This window comes from Cavia porcellus, unplaced genomic scaffold (assembly GCF_034190915.1).
Source record: "Cavia porcellus strain 051 isolate PalLab524CR breed Dunkin Hartley unplaced genomic scaffold, mCavPor4.1 scaffold_10, whole genome shotgun sequence".
NCBI lineage: Eukaryota > Metazoa > Chordata > Mammalia > Rodentia > Caviidae > Cavia > Cavia porcellus.
The window spans coordinates 493,812-513,649 of record NW_026947493.1 but is presented as its reverse complement, the minus strand read 5'-3'; the positions used below and the strand labels follow the sequence as shown (position 1 = coordinate 513,649).

Below are 19,838 nucleotides of genomic sequence, written 5' to 3'. Positions count from 1 at the left end.
GCTTTATTTTAACATTTAGTTTTTTTAAACGTAGCTTTGAGTGAAGCTAACCCGGCCAAGTCTTCTTTGTGACCGAAAGTGTACTGCTTGACCATCAGGTTACGTTATTTCCTAAAGTGATTTCATCAGGCAAAAATGAAGTTCCTTCTTCAGCTAGCAGCTCACCAGGAACACATCTCAGAGCGATCAAGGGCCTGTGACACTCAAAGAAGCCATCCCCAAAAAATTGTATAAAAAGATTTATTGAAATTTATCAATGACAAACAGACATAAAACTCAAAGTTTGGCTTTTCTGAGAGGCAGGAGAAAAACCGCTGCGGATGGTCTTTTATACAGATGAAACACAGGGTGGGAAATAACACATCACTTCTAAAGCGACCCGGGAGAGGGACACAAATGCAAACCTGTACATTCACTAGGACTCTGCAGTCATTTCGGATCTCCACTAGGTAAGAAAATACAATTCTGCGTTAGTTTTTTCCGTGCTCGGGTGTATGAAAAAAAAACCCAGCCGACATGCAGCAACATTCCCCCCGGGCTTGGGTTTGTAAAAATGTTCCAAGCCCAGGAGTACACATGGAAGAAGTCTCCTGTCATTTTTGTAAAACAAAGCGTCTAATATTTTACAGAACAAGAGAGGACAGTTAATTTTTTTTAAGAGGTTGAGTGAGGTTTGAGGGTTTCTTTTCATGATCATTAGCAAACCCTTTGTAACTCATAAGCCTGCCGTTTTCAGCTTCCAAGACATCACATCGGAATCCTCTTTGTAGGGCGAAGCCCACCACCATCTGTGAAGGGGAAAGGGACGAGAGACGGGGACTGTCCCCAACCAGTGCCAAAACACACCTGTGTAGGTTGCTATTTACAAACCAGGGTGCTGGATGCCTCCAGCAGGCCGAGAAATGCAGAAATCACGTGAACCCAAGCAAGAGTTAAGCAGGCAGGCACTCAGCCCCTCCTGGGCTGTGCATAACTGGACTGAGGCCAGCCCTGGCCTTCCGGCCACTTCCGGGGGCAGGGGACATACCAGGAAACACAAGAGACCTGCAAGCCATGTTCTGTGAGAGTAAGGGACGATGCTCACTTGGCGTGTACTCAGCTATTTTGCATTTACAGGGACAAAAATCAGACACAAAAAGAGGGGAATAAAAAATAAAAGAGTGGCAGTAAAAATAGTATTTTATTCCACCCCTCCCACCCTCCCTCCCCCCGCAACCCCCAGTACACTTTTCCCCTCTCGTTCCCACAGCAACGTTACAATCAGAAAAAAATAAGTTTCGGGGGGCAGGATTTGGAGGGGGGGAGGGGATACGGGTAAAAAACAGTCAAATCACAATAGGAAGTTTTTTCAAAATAGGTGATTCCACTTAATCATCGTCTTCTCCCTCATCTTCGGGTTCTCGTTTTCGCTTCTGACCCTGTTCTTCCTCTGGAGGCGGAAGGGAAAGAAAGGCATTCAGACCACACACCCCATCCACCTCACCTGTCACTCACCCTCCACCCCCACCCCGAAGCCAGAGATCATGGGTAAAGGAAGCCCTGCCGTCTCGGAAATCCAGAAGCATAGTCACCCAGAGACTCATGGGCATCTGCCAGGGGTCTTGGAGCCCAATCTGGCTGATGCCAAAGTGAAGGGACCAGGCCACTACCCACAGAGAACAAAAAGGCTGCCATACCACCAGCATCTTCTTCATCTTCCTCATCATCAACTTCCCCATCGTTATAACCTTCTTCATCCTCCTAGGAGAAAAAGGGGATACCACAAGATAAGAAATGTTGCTGGTCTAGGGCTGTCGCTCCAGCCCCTTGGAGCCTGACCACAGCCTTCATGTGTTTGGATCAAGGAGCCTTTTGGGAATCTGTGGAAAGCACTCACCTCCTTCCCCAGAAACCACCTAAATCATGCAGTATGCATGGAAATGGTCGTGTAGGGTTGTGGGCTCCCCCAGACGTTAGGATTACCCGTGCCATGTTGCCAGGGTTCGGTAGCCTGCAGTTTGCACACTCTGGTCCCAATCAGACTCACTGCTCTGAAAACTAGACCAGGCTTTTCTCATCTGCTTCAGCCTAGCTCTGGTTTCCAGGGAACAAGGCCCGAGTATTGGAAAAGCCAGTTCCACTGTAATTTTCTGCCCTTTCCTTGTCCCGAAAGCCTGAATCTTCCAGAAGGGAGGGTGGGGAGAATCCCTGCCAACACACAGACTTCAAGCCTCACTCTCCATCCTTGCTTTCCCCTCCCTGGAAACTTTAGAAAAGTGGGTGGCGCACACCTATAATCCCAGCACTCTGGAGGCTGAGACAGGAAGATCGCAGTGAGTTTGAGACCATCCTGGGCTACATAGTTCCAGGCCAGCCTGAACTACATAGCGAGATCCTGTTTCAATACAAAACCTCCCCTAGCAGATCTACTGTGTGCTAGCACTAAGAGTTGACTAAGAGAGCCAGGTGTGATGAGACACGCCTGTAATCCCAGCCCTCGAGAGGCTGAGGCAGGAGAATCGCTGTGAATTAGGGGCCAGCCTGGGATACACAGTGAGTTCAAGGTCAGACTGAATTACATACTGAGACCCTGTCTCAAAAACAAAAAGGAAGAGCTGGTATGGTCTCCTAAACAAGTCACAGAAGACGGCTCTGCAGTGGAGAGACTGGGACTGAGCTCCAGCCCTGGTACGTGGTTCCAGGACATGGAAAGGGGGCGTGAGCACCCATACCGAGGAGTCAGACACTGTCCCCAGCATGTCACTTACTTTATTTTCTGCACAACCAGAGAAAGAGATCTTATACAATACAGAAGGCTCAGAAAGGTCAAGTAGCTTGTCCAGAGACACATAGCTAGCAGCTGGCAGAGCTGGGACTCAGCCACTCCATACCTGCTGGGAAGTGGTCTGTCCTTAGGTACTGGGCCAGGCCTGATGCGTACTTCGTATGTGCAACCTGGTCCTTCTATAGTTTGGGCTCCAGCAGGCCCTGACCTACTACTGCTCCCTTCTGAGCTGTCTGTGATTCTGCCTGGCATGGGGTTTAAGTGCTCAGTGTCTTTATTCCATATAAATGCAAGTCAGCAGAGAGCAGGGCTGGGATTTGGTGCATCTGAAAGAGCAGGTTTTCCCACAGAAGCCTTGGGAATCCGCTTCTCCACTCCTAAGCCAACATCTCCAAGGACTCTGTAATCCTGTCCCACAGAAAGAGCCCAGGCTGCCAGGGCTGCCCATGTAAGGGCCTCGAGGGAACTTAGGGAGCCCCCTGGGCCTCACAGCCAGCTGCCTCCTTACCTCTTCCTCTCCACTCACGTCCTCCTCTTCCCCTTCCTCCTCTTCATCTTCATCCTCCTCATCTTCCACTACCTGAGCATCCTCGTCATATTCCTCCTCTGTGGGGTCACAGCGGGGACAAAAATGGAAGTGGGGTGAGTGGGTTCCCCACTAGCACAAGCCCAGGTGGTGGGGCCTGCAAAGAGGACCGGTGTCCCCCACACTACCCGTGCCTGAGGTCTAAGTGCTGTGAGTCACAAAAGTGGCACTGAGCCCCTCACACAGCCCCGAGTGACCTGCCCAGCAAGCACTGTCCCCAGAGCCCTGTCCCTCCACATTGGGGCCACACACTGGGCAATGGTTACCTCACCCAGAAAGAGCACCTTGGCCACAGTCCCCACTCACAGGCCAGACACCTGAGCCAGAGAGGAAATGGACTGTTCAGGTGACATAAAGAGTTGGTAGGAGCAGCCAGACAGGATCTGCAAACTTGCTTTGGGACCCCAGGCCTTTCTCCTGCACCCCAAGACCTCCAGCATGTGCTAAAGCATCACACTGGCTCCCAGAGTGGTGGAGAGTTATCATCTGCCATTACAAAAACCTTCACCAAAGCCAATGGGGTAGCTGGATGTCTTGAACAATATTCTAGTCGAACAAGCAAAAGTAAAATCTGGTGTCTGCTTGAAATGGGCAGTGCTCCAACTCTCAGCATCCCTTTGCAGAGAGGACATGTGTGTAGGGAGCACAGGACATGGGGGGCTGTCAGAGCATGCACCCCTCTCCTGCTGGAGCCCTAAATGCTGGACAATGCCTGCCCTTGAGTACTGAGACTGTGGGCTGCAGCCACCAGGGGGCCCCACAGCCCTCCAGCTGATGACCTGGTGTCCATTAGTGGACACCTGGACGGGCAAAGAGAATCCCCAGACCACACCTCACCTTTCGCTATCCACTTGCTGGGAACGTGTCTAAGTGTGAGCGACACTGCAGAATGTCACTCCCTGTGGAGCACTAGAAAAGGGACAGACATCAAAGCCATGATACAGGTGGTTTCCAGCAGGTTACTGAGCAACTTGAGTACCTGCTGACATTTCTTTGGGGCTCTTGCATTGTCCTACTAGGGGTGACACCCAAAAGTCACTTTGGGGAGCAGGGAAGCCACAGCAAATGGGGTCCCCCATTTGCAGCCTACCCCTCTGCAAAGTCAAGAGGAAGCCCCGCCACTCACCATCCTCGTCCTCCTCATCGTCATCCAGGCCCTCCACATAGCCCTCTGCATCAGAGTCAGGGGCCTCCTTATCGTCCCGGTCATAGCCGTCGAGGTACGTCAGCTGCGGGAGGAGCTTGAACACGTTTTCTCGGTAGTCGTTCAGGTTGGTCACCTCGCAGTTGAACAGGTCTAAGCTCTTGAGGTTCTCTAACTTCTTCTGCAGGGGGAAACCGGAAGCAAACAGTGGAACAGGTGGGGTGGCAATGGAGTAGGAGACAAGCCTGGGGCCTTCCTAAGGCCTGAGCCAGAAGCTCTGCCTTGATGGAAGAGCCTGGGATTGAAAAGGTCCAACGCACCCACCCACTCTGGCAATTAACACAGTACTGTGTACACCAAGTCAGCTTTCCCTCAGCCCCTGGGAGGCAGCAAAGTAATTACCAGTTCATTTGCCAGATGAGGAAAAGGACAGACCTGTGATCTAACTGCATGAAACATACTCATCACAGAGGATGGAGAAAGGACAAAGGGGAGCCCAGGTTCTGTTCTGCCACCTCATGGGAAGTCTGTGACAGCTGTGGACCATAGCTGGCCCAGCCGGAGCCACCCCTGGGAGCCAACCCTGCTGGATGGTCGAGGAAACTGACACCCAGGAAAGAAGAGGTCTCCCTCTAGGGAGTGAGGGGGCTGCACCCCAACTTCCCAACTCAGCCATCTGCAATGTGCCAGGTCCAAGAGCTCCTGTCCCAACCCAATACCTGCCCCGTGGGATCACATCAGCTCTCCAGCACTGCGATGTGGAGGTGGAGGCCCAGGAGGCAAATTCGGGGTGTGTGTATGTGTCTGGGCGTGGTCTTTGAGGAGGCGGGCCCAGCACCTCTTCCCCACAAAAGCAGTTTTCTGCTCACAGGGGTTGAGGATACATCACACGGATGAGGGTGGGGAAATGCTGTGACACGTGTGAGTGAGTGTGTATGATCTCCTAGGGCACCCAAACTCAAATTCAGTGCTGTGGAAAGCTTCTGTTCGCTCAGTCCCCACCCTGCTTGGTCCTCCACCGCATTCCCGATATACACAAGGCCAGCACTGGGAAGGTTTTTCTTTTCGTAGTGAAATTACGAAAGCAAAACCTCCACACAGATCAGATCAGTTCTGCCTTCTAGGAGATCAGAAGACCTTGCCCGGAGCTGTTCTGTGGGAAGTGTATTCTATTTGAGGGACACAAGCGGACAGGTGACATCTCAGCTTGGGGAAGCTATGCTGGCTTCTCATCCTGAGACCCTGGCCCATCAAGAGGCCCCAAGGGTATCCACAAGAGCCAGGAGCACTTTGAGGTCAAGAACCCACCAACCCGGCACAGCCTTCACCTGATAGACACTACACAGCCATGGCCGCGTCCCCAGGCCTTCCCCAACCACAGACACCTGATTTACCACGTGGCTCCTGTGTGTGTTTGTGTTTACAATAGGCCATTGTGATGGCAGGGGGTGTGACACATCTTAACAGTGTCATTCCTTAAAGTGTAGGGACTATAGTAATTCAGATCTTGGTAATGGAGAAGCTACCAGTCTAACCATGCCCCGCCCTTCCCCTTTCCAGTTAACAGATTAGCTAAGCCCAGGGTGTGCCCGGGTCAGCAGAGACAAGCAGAGGAGCCAGAAAGCCAGCCAGGTCTCTAGGCCCCAGGCACCACAAGGGAGGCCAGGGATGCTCCCAAGCAGAGACAGAGGCCTGCATGAGGCTCTCACCCTGCATGCCTCTGCCCTTCCGGGGCTCTGGGTCACCTCTAACCTATGTTCCACTGCTCAGAGTCACTGGCCAGCACTGGCAAACACCTGAGAGAAGAAACAGGAGTCCACACACCCGGGCTTGATTCCTGAGCCCGGGAATAAACGGCTCAGGCTTCCAAAGTTCAGCAGAAACTATGAGAAAGCTTGGGAGCAGAAACTAAAGCCAAGTTCAGATCAGCCACACCGACTGCCCTTTTTAGCTGTGTGACTTTGGTTCACCCACTTAATATCTCTGGGCTTTAGTTTCTCCTTGGACTATGCAGAAATAGAAGCTTCTGTTCTATCTCCTAGCACACAAGAGCCAAAGAAATTAAGAGAAATTAATAAAAGGGAGACACATAAATAAAAAGTAGGGCTCCCCATACCAATCTCCCCCCCAACACACAAAAGGTAGAACCCAAATGACTTACCAGGGGCTCTATTGTGCTGAGGTCTTTAATTTTGTTGCCGCTTAAATTTAGATGCGTAAGGTTCGGACACTTTTCTGCCAATACCTCCAGGCCCCCTGAGATTCTGTTATCGCTTAGTTCAAGCTAAATGAGGCAGAGAGGAACAAGCAGAAAGGGCTTTGAAAATGGAGGTTCTCTGATGATAAGGCCAGAACAGCAGACCCGGAGATTGGGGCATGCACTCGGGCAGTGATGCCCCCAAGGAGCTGGTGCCAACCCCTTTCTGCCCACCGCCCAGCACACAGGCACAAGGCACTATTTACCTTCTTGAGTTTGTTTAACTTTGGTAAGTTCGCAACTGAGGTGAGGCCAACGTTGATTGTACTTAAGAATTCCAGTTCTTCAAATTCGTCTGTGAGGCCTTCGATTTTGCCATCATTCGACCGACAGTTGTCCAGGACCAGTTCTTTCACCTGGAAAGGGCAAGGCTGCGTGAACGGAAGCAGGTGGGGGCGAGGCAGGGCATGGTCAGGACAGGACATCCAACTAGGGGCAAGTCGCTGTGTCCTTGCTTCTTCCTGTTTTTCTGGCCCCTGTGCCCCCGAATAAGCAGGATGGACTCACCCTGCCTGATCTATCTGTCCTCTCAGAGAAAGCAAGGAGGGGGCTTCAAGGGGACAGGGAAAACCACCCTGTCACAAGCCACACACCTCAACTGGGTCTCGTTCTAATGTTTCCTACCCTCCCAGCTCCAGCCACAGCACGTAGCATGCCCCATGCCCTGCGCCCCCTACCGTGGGCCAGCCAGACCAGGCTCCCCAGATGCAGCAACCTGCTCTCCAGATGCAGGTACCTGGCTTCTCACCCACTCCCCGCTGCTCCCTGCATCAGTCACAGCCTGCCCTCCTGGCCCAGGCACTCGTCACTGTGGCTTGGTATCCACTTGGTTTGCCCCACCATAGGAGCAGCAGGCAGGGACTCCTTTAACTCTGTGCTCATATCAGCACTGTTCCTACTAGGATGGAAAAGTTCTGTGCTGTCCAAAGGAGAAACCACTGGCCGTGGTGGCTCCTGAGCCTTGTATATGAGGTAGAGACCTCTAGGTCTCTAGGCAAGACCTCTAGGGTGACTTTGGGACCTGTCAGCTCCTCACCCAGTCTGCACTCAAATGGGAGCCTAATGCTTTATTTCTAATGTGGAAGGAACTGACGAAAGCCACCCTCTCTTGGGGGCAGACTGAGCTGAAGGGAAAACCAGGCTCGGGCATGGCAGGAGGAAGAGCAGGCGGGAGGTGACCTAGAGTCAGCAGGGAGACCAGCTGCCAGCAGTTGGCCCTAGGTCAGCCATTCCCTACCTGGCCCTGGGGGCAAACCCGCTGCTGGGGAAGCCGGCTCTGGGGGCTGGCAGGAACCCCGGAGTAGCTCTTCCTCACTGGTCCCTCAGCCCAGGACACAGCATAGTGCCCCTCCCAGAAACAGCGCTGTCCACTGAATCTGCCACCTCCTTCCCAGGGACCTACCCACAGGCCCTGGTTTCTGTCCATGAATTTCACGGCATGGGCTTGTCCTCCATTGCAACCCTGCCTTGTCTGTCCCAAGGGTCACTGCTGTCCCCATGCCTTCTCACCAGTCCCTACCCAGGGCGTTTCTGGGTCAGGAGCAGAGCAGGGGGACCATGGGCAGAACTTTTTTAAAAAATTTTTTTATCAGTACTGGGGATCGAACTCACGACCGCCTGCTTGCAAGGCAGGTACTTATGCTGCTGAGCTAAATCCCCAGCCCCAATGGGCAGAACTGACTAAACCTAGTGCCCGGCAGGGCCCTGCGGCTGTATTGCCTCTATCCCCCAGATGGACTGGAGAACACTGCCCCAGCAGGACAGTTCCCTCTGGCAGAGCCCGAGGGGCGGGGTGGGGGAAGGTTGGGGAGCCTCAGTTCTCCTTCCAAGCTACTAAGCACTCAGCCTGGGCACTGGCTGCAAGGAGGGGTGATGTACACATGGGGTGGAAGGGGTGTTTAGTCCCCAAGAGAGGCCAGATGGACAGCAGGTCAGGCCACCTTCTCAAGGTCACAGGCCAGAGTGCCTGGGAGAAATTCCTGTGTGGCCTCTGCCCAGGGCAGGAAAGTAGCACAGAGCCAGGACTCCAGGCCTTAGGGGACAGATGAATGGAGGGTCAGTGACTCTGGGTATCTCTCTTGGTGCGATGGGCACCGAGGGCACAGGGCCATAGCCTGCGGTGCCATTGGTTTCCTGAAGCTGACTAGGGAAAGGCAAACAGGAAGATTCCAGGACTCTGCAAACCCTTCAGCCTTCCTGTGGCTTCTCCAGACTGGTCAAGGCTTTTAGTACCTTTACCCAAGGATAGCAGGTGATGGACACACAGTCCTGAGAGGTCAAGGCGACCCCCTGCCACTGTGCTGCTGGGGCAGGCTTTGGGGCACCAGACCCACCAGGCTGGTCCCCAACTCCCAAGCCAGGTGGCCACTCCTCTCAGGGACTATATTGAAGTCACTACAATTACTGGGTTTCTTCTTGTCCTTGGCTCTCTTGGGCCCTCAGCAGGCATATCACAGGGTTTTAATCCCCAAAGCCACTCCACAGGATACCCAGGGGATACCCCCCAGCCTCATCAGAACCCACCCCAAAGCGATCAGGAGGCCCAAAATACAAAGGGAGGTTCTGAAGGCTCTGACATTCCTAAAAAGCAGTGCACACGCTCCCCTACACTCCACCTTGATGCCACAGGCTCTCCTGGCTGTCACTGCTTCCTTTCGGACCCTCTTCTAACAGCTCCACTGACAGGGTGGGAACCATTCCCAGAGGCCCTCGTCCTGATTACACTTCCTCAGAAATCAAAGCACTGGACCTGACTTGGCCCTGCCTCATGGCTGCAGGAGAGAGGACAGACCCAGAGGAGTGCTCAAAGAGCAGATGAGGAGAAGGCTGCTTCCATTCCCCTGGGAAACTTGCCCCCCCCACCTTTCCCTTGCATTACTGAGAATTGAACCCATGGTTTTTGCACTGAACAAAATCCCCAATCCTGTTATTTTCTTTTCTTTTTTTTTTTTTTTTTTTTTTTTAAGTTTGAGGCAAGGTATCACTAAATTGCCAAACTGCTCAGCTTAGGCTAGCTAGAACTTCCTGCCTGAGTCCCCCAGAGTGCTGGGACTCCAGGTGGTGGTAGGATTGTAGATGGTGCAGGCTGTAGCTGGGTAAGGGAGGCTAAGGAAACTTGAGTCTCTGAAGGGACAGGGGAGGTCTCTTGGATTCCTGTAGTTTAGGGATTCCTGACAAGAGGAGAGGACACAGTTAACTGTGGGGGTACAGGAGAGGGTACAGCTGAGATCCTTAAGCTTGCTGGTGTCACCAAAAAGCCAAAACCAGGGGCCAGGGATATAGCTCAGAGGCGCAAGACCTGCCTGGCAAGCACAAGGTTCTGAGTTCCATTCCTGGTGCCCCCACACAAAAAAAGCCCAAAACATGCTGCGTCACTATCAGAAAGTAAGTGAGCTGCCCGGGAAGTCTCTACAGTGGACAAACAGGATAAAACAAGACCATGAGCCTCACAACCAGCCTGGCTACCCTGCCTGTCTGCTGGCCGCCCAGGGCCACGCTGCTGGGATTCCAGGCCTGGGACCCGCTGGCTCATCTAGATCCCAGCCCATTTCCTCCTTACTTGGCAATGGGCTGGGCGCTAACCCTTCCACGTGACAATCACATCCCCTTTGCATCCAGAGTGTGTTCTGCTTAAAAAGGAAGGGGAAAAAAAGTCCATTTCCCCTGCCAAGTCCTGGGTGTGAGCAAAGTGCAAAGTTAAAATTAAACTGCAAATTTGTACTTTGGGTTTAGAGTCTCTCCCAATTCCAGTGGCCATTTAAAAATACCCAAGTGCGGTTACTCTCAGTAACCCAACAACTGGGATCACTCTGCTTGAATCAAGAGCTTTTCAGCCAGGGATCTGACCCAGGAGAAGGCCACATTCACGTCCTGTCCCCTAAGAAGTCAGACTGGCCTGGCCCAGGCACTTCTCAAAAAATGGATCCCCACAGTGTAGCCTCTTCCCAACTTCCAGGATAAACATAAATGCTGCAGTAACTGCTGAAGTATTATCTGTACAAATTGCTCCAATTTGACCTTTCCTGTCCATTTCCGACATTGCAACCATGGTCACTGTCACCTTGAGTTTCTTCAAGCCTACTTCTGCGTCCAAATGAGGTCCCTGTGACCCCGGGGACAACTGTGGTTAGGAAGCAGCCTGAACTACTAATGACAGGGCTTGACCCGGAGGCCAAGGAGCCCTCTGGTCAAATGACCCCTCTGGGTCCCAGGAGGGTACTTGACAAGCATTTAACCTATAAAGCTCAAACCTGAGCCCACAAAACGTCTGGCCTTGCAACCCCTTCATAAAACATTCCACCTCCTAAGCATGACCTGGTAAAAGTGTCCCTTCCTCCCGGCCTCGAGCTGCAAATCCAATCCCAGTCCCCCACCCCAGGAACCCTTCCCTGTACCCAGCTCTGAGCATCCCAGCCCTGGAGTGCAGCTGCTGCATGAATCATTTAATCGTGTATTAAGCATCTGATCCTCCTAGAGGTCAGAGACTGTCCTTCCCTGTAATCAGCCTAGCAGGGAACGGACACAGAAGCAACTGCTTAACAAATGCCCTGGTTATGGTGTCAGGCACAATGCTAGGTACCAGGAATACCCAGGGAGGCAAACTGCCAAGGAACGCTCGGTTCAGCTGGAGGAATAAATAGTGAATGGGGGCAGCCTTCACTAAACAATAGCTGCTTCGTGCCCTGGGCGGCTCAAAGAGGCCCAGATGAGCAGAGGGGCCCTGGTGACAGGTCACTGGCACATTCCTGACCTGACCTGGTGCTCTGCATACAATCCCCCACCTTCTTGCACAGGGTGCTCCGGCAACACAGAGGGGCCACAGAGGCGGAGGTGATCGTGAGCCAAGGTCAAGATCTTTGCCAGCAAGAGGCCTAGTGGCTGGCTGGGAGGAGACACCAGCCAGTAAACAACTCCAGTCCAGTGTGCCAGGTAGCAGGACCTAGGCCAGGGCGAAGTGCATTCTTCACATGCCTCCACTAGACACGCCAGGCCCCTAGAGCTCCAGAGACAGGATGCTGCCTACGGCGGATGCTCTTGAGCTACAGCGCTCAAAGGCCCAGTGCAAAATGGAACCAGGGGTCTTTGCTCAAAAAATCTGCCGGGCACTAGGTGAATTCTAGGACGATGACAGCAGTTTGTGCTGCACCAGTCACATGGCTGTGAAGGCAGCCCTGATTAAAACGGACAGCTTGGCCTAAAACAGAGCCGTCTAAAAGCCCGAACTGGAGTTGGAAGCTCTGAGCGAGCGAGCCATTTTCCAGGACTTTCTCAGGCATCGGAGAGAGGTGAACAGAAGGCAGGCACTAGAGTCAGACGGAGCTGGCCAAAGCCCAGATTTTCTATTTACTGGCCCATTTCACCTCCCAGGCTTCCAGTTTCCGCCTCTGACTAAGGCGCCCAGGAATTAGGTACAATGAAACACTGTACCTAATGCAGCTCAGCTTGGAGCAAGCTGTGTGCCTCCTCCCTCATCTACAGCCATCTTTACTGCTGCGTGCACAAGAGTCCAAGAATGGCAACAGGGGCAAGCTCTACACCATCCAAACCAGCCAAGCTGCCTGCACGGATTCCTTGTGGAAAGTTCAGGGCCCTCCCCACCTTCTGATGAACCTAGGTGGCGATTTTCGATTTTACACCCACATCTTGTTTTGTCAGGTTTTTTACAATAACCTCGAGCCTGAATTTTCTCTTTCTTCATGAGCATGACTGCAGTAAATATGTGCAGCTTTGGTTTCAACCTTGTCAGTCCCTGACCAATTTAGTTTTCAGGTTCCAGTCTGCACAGAAGAGGAGCCTCAAATCAAATTGACCTGGTGTTTTTGGTGCTTGTGGGTTTTAAATAGGTCAGCTTTTAAATGGGCCAACCAGTCACAGATCCCATTTCTAGTGAGAAGGCCAAATTGCTTAAGACATCAAGGCCTTAAGCAGAGACAACAGATATATTTTGGTGATTTTGTTTTTAACCATAAAAGCTATGATTTTGCTCAATAACCAGTGTGGCAAAACCTGTGGAAATCAGTCAGGTCCCATGCTGGCAGGATGGCCAAAGCTCTGGGAGAAAGTTAAACGTTTTCAAAGTTACCAGGGATCACCTGGGCTGGTGACCGTCTAACCACAAGCCATAGCAGGAAAGACATTTTATTTATTGATTGATTGATTGTCTTTTTCCTTTTTATCGGTACCGGGCATCGAACTCACGACTGCCTGCTTGCAAGGCAGGTACTTAATGCCGCTGAGCTAAATCCCCAGCCCCCAGGAAAGACATTTTAGATTGAGTACATGTCTTGTTTGTATGTGTATAGGCATACACAAAACTTACCCTTACGATTTTTTTTTTTTTTAAATAACTTGCTTTTTGCCACAGCACACACGGCCACCCTGAATCAAGAGTCATCATCCCCAGTGGAAGGCCGTGGGATTAATAGATCATCCCTGAATATGACTTCCTGCAGCCTCTATGGTACCTGAGGCTCCGGCCACCTCACAGCTCTCCAAGATACTTCCAAAATCTTAGCTAGTTCTGGGCAAGGTCTCACATTACTTTAAAAACAAGCAAACATCTCTCTAAGAAATAAGCATCTCTATCTCTGGTCCTCTGTTGTTCCTACAATAGCGCTGGGAAGGCACCGAGCACATGGCACAGGAAGCAGTGACGCCACACTTATTTTCTCTAGGACTCTGTGGTAATTAAACTGCACGGGCGCTCATAGGCGGGGGGCGGGGCGCATGTTAGCATAAAGCTATCACCGGGCCGGCTCATAGGCTGGGGGTGGTGGGGGCGTGCCCTCATTGGCATAAACCCTGTGACTAATTTGGTGCCCCAGGGAACCACGCCCTCCTCCCCAGAGCGTGAGGAGGACCTACTTCTAGGCAGGCCCCAGCTGTGTATTCCTCCATCCAGGGAGGACTCCAGACAGCACCCAGGCAGGAGCTGGGTGGACTGCCTCCCTGTTGAACTCCTGCAGCGTTGGACCCCTCCCTTGATGTACCTCTGCTTTCCTCCCGTTAAACCTCATTCCAGCGTCCCAGGCAGTCCTATTGGGTCAGCCTCCTGCATGAAGCCTTCTCTGATTGTCCAGCCCCTGCCTGACTACAGGAAAAGTTCCCAGAGCAGGAAGTAAGACCCACCTGGCTGTTTTGAGACCTGAAAAAGAAGAGCAATTTGGGGTCTGACTTGCGACACTGGGGCAGTGGAAAGAGAGGACCAGGAAGGTACTGCAATAATCTGGGGATACAGAAGTGCATATCTAGCGGGCTTCAAAGGCGGGGCCTATCACAGTCCTATCTGTTGTCTGTCATCTCACAGGGTCACCAGGAGGCCTCCAAAGACCTGAGGGTGGGGAAGAGACCTGGCACCTCAGGAGGCCTGCCCCCCCCACCAGGCACCGCAGCTAGTCTTGGTGATCTTATTAAAGAGCCACTGCACTGTCCCAGTACCATAGAAAGGCCCAGAAGAGGCCAACGGGGCAGCCTGGAGGGCAGAGCCGGTAAATCCCAGTCAAGCACCTATCACATCACCGCATCTCACTGCTCACTGCCCAAAGCCTTTAATGGTCATGGGGATCAAGGGCAAAGACACCCCCATCAGTGTTCCCGAACAAATCCCCGAGCCTCCCCTCACCCAGGCTGCCTGTCCCCACCTCACAGTCTGCCACCCTCCCCTCCTACTGCCATTTTAGTTGACATGCTCCCCTTCCCAGACAATGGGAATCCCACCTCTTCAACCCTGCCTGGGACCCACTGAGCGCCACTGCATGGTCAGTCTTTCTTCTGTCCCCCAAATACAGCCTTGCCAGGGTCTGGGGTCTTGGTATCCTCTCGTTCTCTGCCTGTCTCGGCAGATGCTTGCTGAGTGCCCACAGGGGAACAGGACAGGGCCAGCTAGAGAAGAGAAGGGGCAGTGAACAGTGGCCCTAGAAGGCTGCCCCTTCGTCCTTTCTGAGGCAAGGTGTCCACTGGAATTCCGCGGGGCAGAGCTGAACCTGCTGCTGTGCAGTTCAAACAGGGTCCCTTGTGGACCACAGGGGACAGATGTCTGCAGAGGAGACCCAGCCTGGAGCCTCTGCTTGGTGTGGACCATGACTACAAAACCCAACCAAGGCCAGGGATACCACTCAGCCGCATAGCACCTGCCTGGCAAGTAGGAGTTTGATTCCCAGTACCCCCCCCCCAAAAAAAGCCAACCAAACAAAAAAAAAAAAAAAACCAAGTGAACTCATTTTCTTAGTTTTAGTCCTTAAAGATTCCTGGGCTGGTGATTCTAACTTCTGCCTGCTGCCGCCCACTTAGCAACCCACCTGAGATGGCACAGAGGCCTTGACTCTGCCCCAGTTCTAGTTTACTTCTGGTAAAGCTGGGTAGAGCTGGGCGTGTAGGCACGCATCTATAACTGCCAACACTTGGAAGGCTGAGGCTGGAGGACCATTGCAAGTTCAAGATCAGCCTGAACTGCATAGTGACACCCCATGTCGCCCCCCCCCCCAAAAGCCAGTCAGAAATTCCAGTGGCTACCCCAGGTCAGACTCACCCCACTGTGGGCTGTACTCAAGACTCCAGCCTTGGCCCTCACCCCAAGGTCCCAGGTCTCTCTATACTGAGCTCCGTCGATCAGGTCGATCAGGACACACAGAAGGCAAAGAAAAGGGGACCTCTGGGAAACAGCCCAGGCTCCAGGCCAGCCCGCAAGGCTGGAAGGGCCTAAGGGGCAGGGAAGGTCTAACAGCCTCAGAGCTGAAACTCTGACCCTGGCCACCTTCCAGTCACCTCCACCCAAACTGATCATAGCCTCACAACGGGCAGAGCAAATGCTGCCTGGGTGTCCTAGCACCAGCGGAAACCGAGGATTCAGGAGGAACAGGCGGCCTTCACACAGAAGAGCCCTGGGCTGTTCCTAAGAAGTGACTTAATCTCAGCACCACCACCCCCAGGTGGGACATGAACCTCACTCCCAACCTGCCTGCATCCTAGGGCGAAGTGTGAGAAACTGCTTGAGTAGAAACGGCTTCCATTATCTCTGCTAACAGAAAAAGGGGAAGCGAAAGCAGCAGATTAAGGGAGGGTGAGGAAGCCACCATTGGGGCAGGAAGAGCAGCAGGGGCCGAGTCAGCAGTCAGAAAGAGAAAGGGAGGAGCCAACCCTGTAACCCTGTAATCCCAGCACCGAGCTGGGGCAGGCTGCACAGGCCAACCTGAACTCCTCAGCAAGACGCCAGCTCTCCAAAAAACCCTTGTAGGAACTTGCAGGATTCCAGCTTCCACCCTTGGGTTTTGGTGAAGAAATTTTACCTAGATTTATTATTTTTTTTTTTCAAATTGAATCTAGGTTAATCACAGTCTGTAGCAGTTTTAAATCTCAAAATGCTAAAAGCAAACCTTACAACTTTTACAAGCCTGGGAGACACTAGGCAATAATGGGAGATGAGGTACAAAGAACCTAGCCATCTGTCCACAGCAACAGCTCCTTTTTTTTTTTATTTTAAAGAGAATAAAACAAAACAGAGCAAAGCAGATCAGAACAAAACAATGCAATCAACACAGGATTTCAAAACAAGACAACAGGAAACCATGATGTCTCTTGTTTTCTTCAAAACAGCTGTCCATACCTTCACATATATTGAAATCAAATGATATAAAATGGACTAAAACCAATCCAAACAATAAAAGCATTCTTGGACTTCACAACAAGATGACAGGAAATCAGCAATGGCTACCATAATGTCTCATTTTCTTCAAAGTAACTGTTCATAACCTCACATATAATAAAATCAGTTCTTGTAAACTCTTTAGAAGTTCTAGGGGGCTGGGGATTTAGCTCAGCGGTATAAGTGCCTGCCTTGCAAGCACTCAGTCGTGAGTTTGATCCCTGATACTGATAAAAAAAAAGTTCTAGGCATTTACAAGCCTATACATGTACATCTATTCTTTCTGTATTAGAGGTAAAATCAAAGCAAAACAAATGATGAGAAAAACAAGAAACAAAAGACAAATAAATACCAATAACAAAGAGCCCAAAACAATAAGGATAGAGGCTTTCAAAACAAGGAGGTAGGAACAGACTGATTGTTATTTTGCATAGTTACCTTCAAAAGAGTTACTCAGATTACCAGATATAAACATGCAAAATTGGTCTAATCCTATGAATGTTAACTGTTTTGTTCCAAGAACTAATAGAATTAGTAGTACAGCTATCTTTTTGTTTACATTGACGTATTTACTAATCCATGCTGCAGTACATGATTTACACTCATAGGAGGTGGTACATGTGTGTAACTCATCTTAGTTCTTTTTACCTCTCTCATCTGTTGGTCCCCTTCCATTTGCTAAAAGATCTGTCTCCTTGAAGGAAACTCAGCTATGCTATCACACACCTCAGGCTACCCCAGCAGGACTGTGTGGACTGAAAGCAGCAGGACGGTTCTGGTTGGGGCCCCAAACACTCTGCCCTGGGCCGCCCAAGCCTTAAATTCCCAAACTCAGGGAAGTGTCATGAGGCAGGCAGCAGGCAGGAAGGTGCCTGGCCCTGGAACATCGACAATTGAAGGAACTGATGGTGTTTAGGCTGGAGGGTGGGACCCTCGATAGTTATCTGCCCCCAACTATCTGCAGGAGGGTCACGAGCCAAAACAAGGACATTTCCTCTGTGGCGCTCCAACTAATCGGCTGCTCAGTGGGAATGATAGAGGCCTTTGGATCAAGGGGGCCCACAGAACCGGCCACCGTGGAAACGGGTGTCCTGCTAAGTGACCACCTACAAGGAGCATTTCTTATAAACAGTGCTGAACTGCTAAGTGAATTAATGACAGCGCTGGAGGAAGCTCTGCAAAGAGAGGAGTCCTGGGTCTTTTCACCTCCTAAAATGCTACAACTTGATTCTTTCTTCTTAACAGAGAAGCATGTGTTTAGGCCACACATCCAGTTTACTCACTTGACCGTCTTTACAGAGTAGCTGGCATCAGGCACAGTGATGAAGGAACCAGATAATAGTCCAATAAACAGCCAGGCATGGGACATGGTGGCTCATACCTGTAATCCCACGGGAGGCTAAGGCAGGGGATCACACGGAATTTCAGGCCAGACTGGATTACACAGTGAGTTCAAAGCCAGCCTGGAACACATAGTGAGACCTTGACTAAAACAAATACATACATGGGATAAACAGTAACAAAAGACAAACAGCGAAAGAGTAGCTGGGAAAGCCTATCCACTCGAGCTTTCTGCAGGGATCTGAGCTCACAGGAGTATCTGGGAAGGGCCTCTGAGCCAGGATGAACATTCAGTGCAAAGACCTTGGGCAGGACATATGCCTCGCCCTACTGAGGAGGAGCCAGGGAGCAGGAACAAAATTGGGGGACAGAGGGTAAGGGAGGGGAGGGGAGGGAAGAACGTTGTAGTGTGAGGCTGTGCGTGTGGTGAAAGTGGTTGCTGTCACACACCTTTCACACCTGCAGGAAATTCACACACAGCAGGAAGGATGGTGGGTTTAACAGGCAGAGGAAGACAACCTGGACACAGATAGGAGGGAGGCCAAGATCTGGCCATGAACCTCTGACTTCCCTTGCCCTGTGCCTCTTAGGAAGCACCTTCGGAGTGGCCATCCCGTACCAACCCCACCGGGCTCTGTGGGGCCAAACAGGACAATGGGCGCAGATACACTCAGTAAGCTGGGCTATCTAGAAGTCACTGTAATACAGTTTATGAGCGCGTGTGCTTATCTAAGCCTTCACACTCCAGGGAGCAGAGACCAGGTGTTGCATAATTCTAATATCCCCATGCTGTCGTGTACTTAGCTCTCAATAAATGTTTGCTGAACTGAAAAGCATGAAAAGTAACCTGGGAAAAAGTTCTGGCCCATGCCCCATCCTATGAAGGAGCAACAAAAATACTGTCGAACAGCTTCTTCTCAGCATTCTTCGCTTTGGAACAAGAATCAGCTTTGTCTTGGCATAGCGTGGGACAGACAGGAATGGGGAGGGGAAACAAGGTCTGATAAGCTCTGAGGAAGGCTCCTGGCTCTCTGGCCACCTTAGCAGTGTCCAGTTCCAGATGAAGGAGCCTGTTATGGTTTGTGTCTGGATGTTCCCCTAAGCCTCATGTAGTTATGGCAGGGCAGGCTTTTGGGAGGCAGCTGACCCCAGTTTGTGACTGGTTCGTGGTTTAGTGCTGGGATTGGGGTGTGAGTGCTACCCCTGCTCTGGAGCGGGTAGTCTGTGTTTGCTGTTTTCAGCTGCCTTGAAAGGTTACCCCCTCTGTCATGCCACTCTGCCTTACAGCCAGCTGATTATGGGCTGAAGCCTCTCAAACCTGAGCTAAATAAACCTTTCCTTGAATTCTGGGTGTTGGGTATTTCGTTCCAGCCACAAGAAAAGTAAGGAAAACCACCCTCTTTTAGTCCAAAGCGCAGGTAAGTTAAGTCCAACAATTGGTTCCAAGTCACTTTTGGTTTTGGTTGTTGTTCGCCAATTTTTTCAATAAGCAACACATTCATGCTCATGTTTTCAAAGTCAGAATGCATAAGACAAACAGTTAATTTTCCTCCTGTCCCATCCAAGGACCAGTTAACCACTGGGCCTATCAAGCATCTCTCTGGTATCTGTTTATAGCCATACAACCAATTCAGAATCATAGTTTTATCCCTTTCATCCCCACCTTGCATATTATATCAATCTTGTATGGAGTTTGTGTGACAGGGCACAGAAAACCCTCCCTTGTTTGTCATTTGCAACTTCCGGGTGCCACTGTTGGGTGTGGCACTGTTTAGCTTAACCAGCCCCTTACGGATGGGCATGTGCGTTGCTTCTAGGCTTTTGCTATCATAAATTATTTTGCAACATAGATAAGCTAATCTGTGTCATTTTGCATTTACCTGGCACAGTGACAACAGCTGAAATCAGATCTGCTTCGAATTATAAGGTGGCAGCCCTGGGAGTCCCACAAATCAAATGGGCTCCTCACTGCCCACTTCTGCAGACAAATGACTTGGCCTCCGTGCACTCAATAAATGCCGCTTGGCACCTGCTAAACACCAGGCACTAAGCAAGGTGCTGGCAAAACTGATAACGGTGTCCTTACCCTTTGCCCCTGGAATGTTC

At 51.3% G+C, this 19,838-nt stretch overlaps 1 protein-coding gene across 3 annotated transcripts in view; it reads right to left on the bottom strand.

Moving 5' to 3' along the window:
* Positions 1–226: 226 nt before the first annotated feature.
* Anp32a (acidic nuclear phosphoprotein 32 family member A) overlaps positions 227–19,838 on the bottom strand; it is a 33,936-nt gene continuing 14,324 nt past the window's right edge. The window contains exons 1-7 of one of the 3 annotated variants that reach the window (XM_063256874.1): positions 15,708–15,728; positions 6,958–7,107; positions 6,656–6,778; positions 4,477–4,675; positions 3,273–3,370; positions 1,677–1,740; positions 227–1,429 (exon numbers count right to left, since the gene is read on the bottom strand). In XM_063256874.1, the coding sequence (XP_063112944.1) occupies positions 1,368–1,429; positions 1,677–1,740; positions 3,273–3,370; positions 4,477–4,675; positions 6,656–6,778; positions 6,958–7,107; positions 15,708–15,713 (702 nt within the window). In that variant the 5' untranslated portion in view covers positions 15,714–15,728 and the 3' untranslated portion in view covers positions 227–1,367. Of the gene's footprint in view, positions 1,430–1,676; positions 1,741–3,272; positions 3,371–4,476; positions 4,676–6,655; positions 6,779–6,957; positions 7,108–15,278; positions 15,549–15,707; positions 15,729–19,838 lie in introns of those variants that run through there. The other 2 variants (XM_013143933.3, XM_003480036.5) reach the window with 2 other exon arrangements.